This window comes from Macrobrachium nipponense, chromosome 12, assembly GCF_015104395.2.
Source record: "Macrobrachium nipponense isolate FS-2020 chromosome 12, ASM1510439v2, whole genome shotgun sequence".
Classification (NCBI taxonomy): Eukaryota; Metazoa; Arthropoda; class Malacostraca; order Decapoda; family Palaemonidae; genus Macrobrachium; species Macrobrachium nipponense.
Genome location: NC_087205.1, coordinates 39,175,454 through 39,187,620, shown reverse-complemented (window position 1 = coordinate 39,187,620; position 12,167 = coordinate 39,175,454). Strand labels below are relative to the sequence as shown.

Below are 12,167 nucleotides of genomic sequence, written 5' to 3'. Positions count from 1 at the left end.
TTTGTAGAGGAAGGTAATTTCGTTGTGGAAAAGTTGCCAGTCTGAAATGAGTAGTAGTGCCCGATGAATAAGTGTATAAACGAAATTTTACTAAAGTTATAAAAAAAAAAACAACTATAAAAATTGGAACCCAGACCTGTAAATGTTTTCTTCCTAAAAATAGTGGTGTTAAAACGGCTATTATCCCTTGATACCGAAACGTCTAAAAATGGTAAACGACGCTCCTGCTCCTTTTCGAAAGTAAACGTGATTTAGGGTGGCGTGAGTTAGCAAATTCAAAGAAAGACTCAAAGTGGTACTCACGCCTGAAAAGAACAAAAGTGTCGTCCACATATCGAGCATAAAATAGGGGGCGGAAAGATAATGGAATCAAGCATGGATTCCTCCAGGGGACACATGATTTTAAAAGCAACACGAATGAAATTACAAAACTTAGAATCGGGATCAGGAATTAACTTATTTTTTAAAATAACTTTGTTTTTAACGGGAAATTGTATTGGCAAGTAGAAGGGATGGCTATGGGCTCCCCTCTTGGCCCAACATTCGCTAATATTTTTATGTGTTCCCTGGAGGAATCCATACTTGATGATTGCCCATTATCTTTCCACTCCCTATTTTATGCTCGATAGGTGGACGACACTTTGCCCTTTTCAGGCAGATTAATCTTCAATTTCATAGTTTTTTTTTATTTATGTAACTTGTGTTTTAACCTAACTTATTGTGTTTTAAAAATGGTCTCCTTTTAAATTGACTTATAGATAACTATTGTTTTTACTTTTATACTTTCTTAAAATTGTAAAAATGATTTTATTTACATCTATTATAGAATTCCTTGAGGATGCAATGATGTATTGCGAAACGTCGGAATAAATGTCATAATGTCAAATTTCTGTGTGTTCCTCCCTGCTTTCATCTACTTTGTGTGACTCTGCCGAGTGGCCTCCTGCTGGTTTGGTTTGGCTATTATATATATATATATTATATATATATATATATATCTAGTATATATATATATATATATATATATATATAATAATTTAGTATATATATAATATAGAATATATATATTATTATATATATATATACACACACACACACACAACCAAGGGCAGGCAGGTGGACGACCAAGGAATACATCAAATCAGGCGTTGACTGAAGAAAAAAGGCCAATCTACATAGTTCTTTATTCCAACGTTTCGTAATAACATTTATTACATCTTCTGGGAATCTGTCAACTAATTAAAATAATAATATTATAAAAAGATCTTAAATTTACTCAAAATTAAAAAAATCGTAAAAAGACTTAAAATTTACTAAAATATACAGTTACAGAAAATTATTATTTAAAAGCTGGAACCGCCAACCAACCTTAAGTTAAGAGAGAGAAAGAAACTGAATGATAGGAGACAACAAAAAGGAGACACGTTAAACTAAGGTACAGTTGGATGGAGGAGGTTTCGGGTGGGGGGGATTAACTGGGGAACCAGCTGCTAATGAGTAACGACTAAAATGGGTAATTCTTGGGGGTTTGGTGTTTGCCCTATAATGCAAAAATCGTCTCTTTCGATTTGTGCTTTGCAGATTTTTGCATGGTTCCTGATATTTGAATGTTCAGGGTTGGAGAGCCTACTTCCTGTTCGGAAACTTATTCCACGATGAGAATTACACTTTGGGCAAGTATATTTATATACTACATTTGAGGTCAAGAAGGGACTCAATCGATCTTTATATTTAAAGAAAGACCCAATTGTTAATGGATTTTTTGGTATTAGTTTAATACTGACTGCACCATAATGTTTTTCTATAATCTGGGTAAACCTTTTTCTGAAGGAGCCATCATGTAAAAATGGAAATTTTGCATAAATGACTAACTTTGGTACCGTGATAAATGCTTTCGTATTGTTAAAAAACTGCTTATTAAGGAAACTCCGAAGCCTCTTATAAAATAGCTTTTGAGGGTAGCAATTATTTTTAAAAACAATATTCCAATATGTAATTTATTCCTGATTGAAGGAATGCCAGTTAATGTAATAAAAAAATGCCCTATGTATAAGAGTTGACAATGAATAAGCTTAAAATTATAAAAACATGAGCTGTAATAATTGTTTTTAGGAAGGAAACTTTTACAGGTCTAGGATCTAATTATTACAGCTCATGTTTTTATAATTTTAAGCTTAATTCATTGTAAACTCTTATACATAAGGAATTTTTTATTACATCAAACTGGCATTCCTTCAATCAGGAAATAAATTACCTATTGGAATATTTTAAAAATAATTGCTTCCCTCAAAAGCTATTTTATAAGAGGTTTCGGAGTTTTCTTAATCAGCAGTTTTTTAACAATACGAAAACATTTATCACGGTACCAAAGTTAGTCATTTATGCAAAATTTCCATTTTTACATGATGACACCTTCATAAAAAGGTTTACCCAGATTATGCAAAAAAATTATGGTGCAGTCAGTATTAAACTAATACCAAAAAATCCATTAACAATTGGGTCTTTCATTAAATATAAAGATCGATTGAGTTCCTTCTTGACCTCAAATGTAGTATATAAATATACTTGCCCAAAGTGTAACTCTGGGACTTTCGTGGGACTACGAAGAGGTTACTTGAGGTTCATAATCGATTCTCATCGTTGGAATAAGTTTCCGAACCAGGAAGTAGGCTCTCCTCCAACCCTGAACATTCAAATATCAGGAACCATGCAAAAATCTGCCAAAGCACAAATCGAAAGATACGATTTTTGCATTATAGGGCAAACACCAAACCCCCAAGAATTACCCATTTTAGTCGTTACTCATTAAGCAGCTGGTTCCCCAGTTGAATACCCAAACCTCCTCCATCCAACTGTACCTTAGTTAACGTGTCTCCTTTTTTGTTGTCTCCTATCATTCAGTCTTCCTCTCTCTTAACTTAAGGTTGGTTGGCGGTTCCAGCTTTTAAATAATAATTTTCTGTAACTGTATATTTTAGTAAATTTTAGTCTTTTTACGATTTCTTTAATTTTGAGTAAATTTAAGATTGTTTTATAATATTATTATTTTTTTTAATTAATTGACAGATTCCCAGAAGATGTAATAAATGTTATTACGAAACGTTGGAATAAAGAACTAGTGTAGATTGGCTTTTTCCTTCAGTCAACGCCTGGTTTTGATATATATATATATATATATATATATATATATATATATATATATATATATATATTATTACATATATTTATAAATAGGGAAACCATTTTAAAAAAACGATTTTCCAGAAGGGACTCTGGGTCAACATTACCGGCGAATGCGCCTATAAAATACCAGTGTCGTCTTTCTACGGAACTCAGTCACACGAATCAAAGTCCTTCAAGATACAAGACGACTGTTGTTATACATGGAATGTCGTATTTATTAAACAGCACATGGTCTCCATCTGACGTCATCAATCATTATTGCCTGAAGCTTCTGTATAATGAGAGAGAGAGAGAGAGAGGAGAGAGAGAGAGAGAGAGAGAGAGAGTTGTATGTCGTTGTTACTGCAAATTTTTCTCAACTTCGTAATTTGAATGAAAACTATATTTATGCAGTAACTAACTGTCAAATAGAGAATGGACGGGGATATAATATATAAAATACGTATATATATATATATATATATATATATATATATATATATATATATTATATATTATATATATATATAATATATATATATATATTGAGACTGTGAAATATATTATGTTAAAACAGAATTCCATCTAATAAAAGGAGTCCAAAAAAATGCCAAAATGTAGAGAGTAATATTACTTTTCAGAAACCAAATTGTCTCTCTTTAAGAAGGGGATGAATGAGAATGTTACAGAAAAAGCTTTATTTGTACCATGAGGTTCAGCCGGTAAGTCACTCCCGCTGACAACTATAATATCGCAATCCCACGATCCCTTTGAAATATTGGCTTTTGTTGGACATTAATCAGGAATTTGGCTAAGGTATTTGGGTAGGTAAAAGCAAAAGGGTTAGAGTTTCTGAGCGTCTTTGTCAACATCTTAATCCTGTCCAGGTATGGGATTTTTTGAGAGGGGACATTAACTTTATGAATCTCTTTTTCAATTATATGGTCAGGTTACTTTTAAAGATCATACTTTAAAGTCGCGCTATTATGGGCAGTAATATTTCATTTTATTCTGACATTATGTCTATAGTAGCACGACTCATTCCAATAGACTTTCCCTAATAAACTAATAAATAGTGCTTGGAATACTCTTGAGCAACAAGATAAAGTTTTAAATTTATCTAACAATCCCTAGTCATAAATCTTGGTTTATCATTTGCCCTTATGCCAGACCAAAAAAATAATCTAGATTTTATGGTTGCTTTAGATAAATTCATATCTGATAAAAGTTACAGCCGTGAAGAGATATGTTTCAAAAGTAAAATCGTAATCATGAACCAACACTTTTACTTCAACAAAATCAACCAACTCCTTAGCTGGCCTCCTCTCCCCTCTCTTAGGCATATTTTCACCAAGTCATATTAAACACTGAAGATTTCTATCACAAATTCAGAGATGCTCATATACCACTACACAACATAAAATGTTTAAGCCTAGATGTAGATTCCCTATTCACAAAAGTACTAGTACAGGACGTTCTATGATTTTTGAAGGGAAAATTAGCCCCGTTTTTAGATCATTTCCCACTGGGCCTAGATAAAATAATAAATTTAGTTAAACAATGTGTATCTAATAACGTCTTTTCATTAAGTCCTGTTTCACCTAATGTGTACATGGAATTTTTGTAACTGTAATAATAAATGCAATAAAAACTAAAGACATACTGTGGCAGAGATAATGTAGATGATATCCTAACATTTTGGGATAATAGGTAAAGCAATTTCAACGAATTTCTGTCAAGACTACTAAATGCATTAGTGCCGAGCATCAAATTTAAAGTTGATTGGGAAACAGACAACAAAATTCCTTTCCTTTATGACTTTATAATTAGAGAGATGACAGAATACAAATTAATATACAGAAAACCAACATTTTCACTTTTATAAATTTACTATTTTAGTTATCGTGACACTTCTATCAAAATTGTCATACCCAGTAATTTATTCTTAAAAGCCTTACAGATTTCTTCCCTGGATTTCCTGGAATAGGAAACTGAACTAATCCATAAGCAGCTGTCATCTTTAAAGTACCTTGACCATATAATTGAAAAAGCGATTCATAAAGCTATCAAAATCCCAAACCTGAACAGGATTAAGACGTTGACACACAAAGACACTCAGGAACTCTAACCCTTTGCTTTTACCTACTCAAATACTTTAGCCAAATCCCTGATTAGCGTCCAACAAAAGCCAATCCCCAAAGACACAGTAGTACATGAAAACCCCAAAGACACAGGAGTACACAAAATCCCTGACCTTGACTGATCAATTTTACATCGGTTTTCAGGAAAATCACTCGCAGAGATTAATACAATATAAACGTTCAGTTAGGTAAGGACAACAGACCTCAGCTATTTTTAACCATATGGATAACCATAATCACAGAATAAACTGTAATTTGTCACATATAATTTATAGCAACAATTGTCGGTTCAAAAGCCAGATGGAAGAATCAGCTTTGATTACAGAAAGACACAATGACAATCTCAGAGTGATCGCAGGATTCAGTTATTATAGATAAAATCTTCCTCCAACCAGTGATTAAGAAAATTAAAGACAAATTGTCAACTGGGGTGGCTTAATGGCTGACCTGTGGACCTCTTGGTATAAATACCACTTTTTCTGTAACTTTTTTTCATTCATCTGCTATCTGAAGAGAGAGACAGTTTGGTCTCTGAAATATAGTACTGACTCTACATTTTGTCGATTTTTTGTACTCCTTCTTTTATTATTATTATCATTATTAGGAAGGAGGCCTTCTCTAAGGGCAGTAGCATTGAATATTATAGCAGTTTTAACGCCATTTGATTTATATAGAATCTTCTCAATTCTTCTTATTATCTTTTTCTCGTCAGCATGTATTCCTGAAGGATGTAGTGTTGTCTTCTCTCGTCACAGCTGGATCATGGAGCCGTAGACGGGTATAATTATGAAGGAGGCCTTCTTTGAGGGCAGTAGCATTGAATATTGAATAGTGAGAAGATTCTATATAAATTAAATGCCGTTGAAACAGCTATAATATTATTATCATTATTATTATTATTTTTATTATTATTATTATTATTATTTTATATATACATATATATATATATATATATATATATATATATATATATAATTACATATATACATGTATATATATATGAATATACATATATAATATATATATATATATATATATATATGATGTTATATATACATGTATACAGTATATGGGTGTGTATGTGTATCAATGTATACAAATACATAAAAAATTTGTTTAAATATGTGAGAGAGAGAGAGAGAGAGAGACGAGAGAGTGACGATGTAGAGAGAGAGGAGAGTGAGATGAGAGAGAGAGAGAAAAGTATATAAATATCTGTATCCATTCCAAGACCAATGAGAGAAGAGAGAGAGAGACGAAAAAGAAAAGTATAAATATAAGAAATATGATTATAAACTTGGACTCTTGAGATGATTAGTAAGACTCTGGACGAAAAATGTGGAACTATAGTACCTCACTGATGTAAAAGAGAGACCAACAGTAATTACAGGGAAAAACAAAATAACTGGTGGAACAACACATGCCCTTTCTACCAGGTAGGCCCCCTGGAAATAAACAGAGGGAGACCAACAGCAATGATAAGGAAGAACAACTTGTGGAGAAGAAAATTAACTGACCAAATTGTTTTCATTATTTGAAAAACAACATTCAATATTTTTCTCTTTGAAAAACAACATCAAACATTTTCTATATGAATAACAAACATACAAGAATAAATAGCATACAACATCCCCAACAATGATAACAACACAAATAATGATACAGAAAAAGAAGAAGAAGAAGAAGAAGTTTATATATATATATATATATATATATATATATATATATATATATATATATACAGTAAGGGTGATACATATATAAGAAGGAACACCCAACTCACCTGCCACAGCCAAGATCCTTCCTCCAAGACGCGACCACCCACTTCCTCCACTCAGATCCTGCAATAAAAGAAGGAGTCCCATTGAGAGGATGCTTAGCAGATAAGACTATTTTTTTTAATGCTTAGTTGTCTTCAGGGTAGTAGTACTTCAGCTGCTGCTGCTGCTACGAGTGTTCGATTCTGACAACAGATGGCAGGCAGGAGAGAGACGAGAGAGAGAGAAGAGAGAGAGAGAGGGAGAGAAAGAAGAGAGAGAGAAGAGAGAAGTGTGTATGTGTTCAAACAGGACGGACGAACATAGAGAGAGAGATTCCAATCATAAAGGAGTGTCTGTTTGTTAAAGTACAAGAGAGAGAGAGAGAGAGAGAGAGAGAGAGAGAGAGAGAGAGAGAGAGAGAGAGAGAGAGAGTTATTTACAATAACCGCATTGCAAACGTCTGAAAACACGTCTTAATTACAAACAAACGTCTTGAAGAAAAGAATTACTGATAGCCCCCAACACCCTTGCAAAATGTCGAACATCAAACACAATTAAAAGAATATAAAAAAAAAAATATGAGAGAAGGGGGTTTAAATACTAGCAACAATAATGCAAGCGCGCACGTTTGCTCCTGCATTGTAATAACAATGATAATATGATGTTCCGAGGAGTGTCAGGTGTGGGTCGGGGTAGGAGGAGGGAGAATCGAGGGGGAGAGGGAGACAAAGGTGAGAACGACCATTATTTAACTTCTTCCTGAAGGTGACTCGGGTTCCAATTGTTTTTCTAAACCACTACCTTCGTCCAGCCACTTAATTTACTTGGGGGGCAGGAGCAAAAACAAAATTCCTGATTTAGTCTGTGGAATACTTGAGGGGCAGTGGTGCCCAGGGCATAATGCACAGTGAAGCTTAGTTTTCAAGTGTTTATCAGACACAAACAGATAGGAAATAAACAATGGGGGGGGGGGGGGGGGGGGGGGGGGGGGGGGGGGGGCGCGCGCAGCGCTTCAATCGTCATTCTAATGTTGGAACAAAATCTTTGTGATTTCTACAAAATACAGAACTTTCTGTAACATAAACTATTTGTATCACTAGTCCTTAAAAACTGTAGGAAGATCATTTTAATCGTCTATTCTCAAATTAGAATAAAACCTTTATTTTTCCTATAAAATATACAACTTTCTGAATCTTCAACGAGACTTATGTATCACATGGTCTTATGAGCTACATAAAATACAATAAAACAAGCGTAGCCTGAACGATACTTATTTGGTTCCCACTGGCAAATGTTGATTAACATCAGGTTCATTTATTCGACACCGCTCGCGAAGATAAACTGATAGAGGTCGAATAATAGACTTGCAACTTAAAGCACTGATACCATTCTGTGACCAAAAAATAAACAATTTTCAATAAAAGCCTTAACAACAAATAAAAGCAATGAGGAACTACCACAAAAATAAATTCATGATAAAATTAAACAAAGAACGAACGAAAGCAAAATAAAAGCAAAAAATAAAAGCAGGTAAACTTAAAACAAATAAAAACAAAAGCACATCTGAATATCCTATCCCACCAATATACTCCAAAGAGACTAATTCACGATAACAAAAGCGATCCAGTAAATCATTCAGGCGGTGGGAGGGGTGATTTTAGAGGAGAGGGGGGAGTAGAGGAGGGGTGGGGGGGTGTCTGTGGCCATCATCAGGCGGCCACATCGGGACAGGACCGCTTCCTAATGACCTCCAATCAGCCATAATGACCTTATAAATAATAATCAGTTGTCATAACCTTCTTCATAAATATCTACGATTCGACCTTTTTAAGAGCCAAGTGTAATATCCCTCTCATCTGCATATTTCTTTTCCCCCACCCCTCCCCTCCCCTCCCCTCCCCTCCCCTCCCCCTCCCCTCCCCTCCCCTCCCCGGTCACTAAGTTTCGTAAACTTTGACTGAGGGAAATACAAGTTTTATCAAGGGTACATTGTTGCCTGCAGAATGAAGCATGTATAAGGTACGCAACTATTACCGAAGTAATATCGACAGCTTGGCGGCGTCTGCCCAAAAACCTAATATATATAATTAGTGTTTGTAAAATCTTTAGCGAAGGAAACGAGGCGTGATCCAACCCCAGGTTTACTCGAAACGCGTGCAAGATTTTTCCCTACACGCGTAAATTGTGAACATTATAGTCTTAACTTTTAACGTCAATTAAAATGTGTTAAGATCTACGGTCAAATAGAGCCTTGTTTCACCAACGAAAATTAAAAGAAATTCGTTACATTTTATCAGAAATAACTCTTCTGTGCTGTTTAACATGCACATTATGTATTTTTTACATTTCCATTCTAATTAATAAATCATAAATATCCTATTCTAAAATTCCTGTATCTTTAACTCAACGAGAAACATCAACAACAACAACAACAAAAAATTGGTTTGTAGGCTTACTCCCCGAGTAAGCCAAAATACATAAATATAAATAAACATGAATAAGGGGAGTTTATCCTTGAAGGAAGCAACAAAACCTTTGGCACGAGCTGTTGAGATAAGTAAGGAAAACATAAGCAGTAAGAGACTAGGTCCAGATACAAAAACGCAAAAAATACGTCGGTGGTACATAAGCGTATGATAAAATGCGTTCGTGATACATAAACGTGTAAAAGCACGACGTAACACGGCATTAGGAAAAACACACAGGCCAGCCATGAAAAACAAACGCTATCTAAGAGCGCCGTCATATTTAAGCAGGTAAAAGCTGTTTTAGAATAAATTTGACGCCAAATTATGCTTTTTGGAAATCCGCACGCGATGCACTTTGGAGAGAATCGAGTGTAATCGTCTGGCGTCATTATTCTTAAAAGTTCTGGATGTGGGAGAGGGAGCCAACCTACATGTGTGTGTGTGTGTGTGTGTGTGTGTGTGTGTGTTTAACAATATTTCGTCACTGAGACCTGTATATGAACGGTCTCCCTAAAACATTGTTAATAAAAGACGCATACGTCATCCAGAATAGGAAAATCTCGGAAGAGATCCTTCTCCAAATCGGATTTCAATAAATCCGCTTAATTTAAACGTTTCTTTTTTAATAATATTACATTACTATGACCTTTATATTTGTAAATCTCCCGATATATGATTAACATAAGCCACATACATTAATAATAATAGGAAAATCTAAGAGGAAATCCCTCTCAAATGCGGATTTCAATCAATCCGCCAACTGCAATCACAAAGGCGTGCGCTTCGTGACTTCACTGAGACTTCTATATCTGTAAATCCATTGTTAATATAACTCACATACGTCATTCACAGTATGAACATCTCTGAAGAAATCCCTCCTGAACACCCATTTCACTAAATCCGCTTAATAAAATCACAAAAGATAGACGCTAAACGGAGTGTAGGAAATCCTCGGGATGCAATTAAGCGGACCGAACTCTCGTGCGTCTCCTTAGTTGTAAACAACCCGACGTTGCCTAGCAACGGGAAAGCGACGCTCCGCCCACCCAATTCTCCATATATACCCAGATAACTTTTTTTAACTGAAGACATATAATTATACTTATTGAGTCCTTATAATCTTCTGATATTGTATAAAATATTCGGACTCTCATTTCGGGGACGAATGTTCGTGGTTCCTTGTTTGTCTATATAAAAAATGATAGGACCTTGATCATCAGCGGTGCACGAATAAGATGTCAGGTCGTCATCGTAATTATCATAATGATAATTTGGGTGATTTATTGTTATCCGCATAACGTTTCTTGTCAATATTGTTCCTGAGGTCGTATCAACATCTATCAAAAGAATTATGGGCTTGATCTTTATCGAAATGATGGTATTTCGTAACTATTCTTTTCAGAATTATGTTAAATTTTTTTCTGATAATGATGGGAAAATTACAGATATAATAATAATTGTAAAAATAAGATAATTTTCCTCTTCTTCTTCTTCTTTATTACTATCATTATATTTTAAAAATAAAGTTCGTAGTAGTAATATTATTATTAGAGAAACTAATCCACAGTTAAGTAAATGTACATACATTTAAATCTAAAACAGTAAGGATAGCTTTCGGGAATCTGTTCGGTTCCCGTCCAATCTGACACGTTGATGTAGCACCATCAACGTGTCAAATTGGAAAGGGGAACCGAACAGATTCCCGAAAGCTATCCTTACTATTTTAAATTTAAATATATGTACTACATTTACATAACTGTGGATTTGGTTCTCCATTTGAAGACTCGTGCTAATAAGAGTATTTTTCAATATAATTTTTATGAAATTGATGAAAACACACGGGTCTTGAAATTCTGATGTAAAGAATGCCTTTATATTGATGATGAAGATGATAACGGTTATGACAATAATGAAGGTGATGATGATGATAATACTGATTACGTAACAGTACAATGAGGTCTCAAAGATGTCGACACTGTAACCTTGGGGACACATAAGAGATTTGTAGCCTGCCGTTTCGGAGAAGTCTGAGCGTTTAATATCAATTATTTATGACTGGCTGTAGACAGGAATAATGTATGAATCTCTCTCTCTCTCTCTCTCTCTCTCTCTCTCTCTCTCTCTCTCTCTCTCAGGGTCTTCAGACATTAGCCTTGTTTTCGCATACTAAGGCAATGCATAAGCATATACAATTACCTATGTTTGACGAAACTAACTAATAAATAGCTTATATATATATATATATATATATATATATATATATATATATATATATATATATTTGTTTCTTCATTTCATCGCTTGTTTGTTTTGTATATCTATCTATCTATCTATCTATCTATCTATCTATCTACACAACATACACATACACATACTCGTACATATATATATATATACATATATATAAATATATATCTGCATATGTATATATATACACATGCATATATATATATATATATATATATACATATATATACCCTATACTCATTATATGAATAGAATATATAATATTGTGTGTATGTGTATGTGTATGTGTATGCGTATGTGTGTGTATATATATATATAATATATATATATATATATATATATATATATATATAGATAGATAGATAGATAGATAGATAGATAGATATACA

General features: G+C 33.8%; 1 protein-coding gene across 2 annotated transcripts in view; it reads right to left on the bottom strand.

Annotated features, from left to right (window-relative positions):
• Positions 1–12,167, bottom strand: part of LOC135224497 (uncharacterized) — a 469,158-nt gene that overhangs the window by 124,218 nt on the left and 332,773 nt on the right. For both annotated transcript variants that reach the window (XR_010316756.1, XM_064263510.1), the window contains one exon: positions 7,087–7,144. Coding sequence is in view for 1 of the 2 variants with exons in the window: in XM_064263510.1 (XP_064119580.1) it covers positions 7,087–7,144 (58 nt within the window). In the remaining variant the exon portion in view is untranslated. The remainder of the gene's footprint in view (positions 1–7,086; positions 7,145–12,167) is intronic.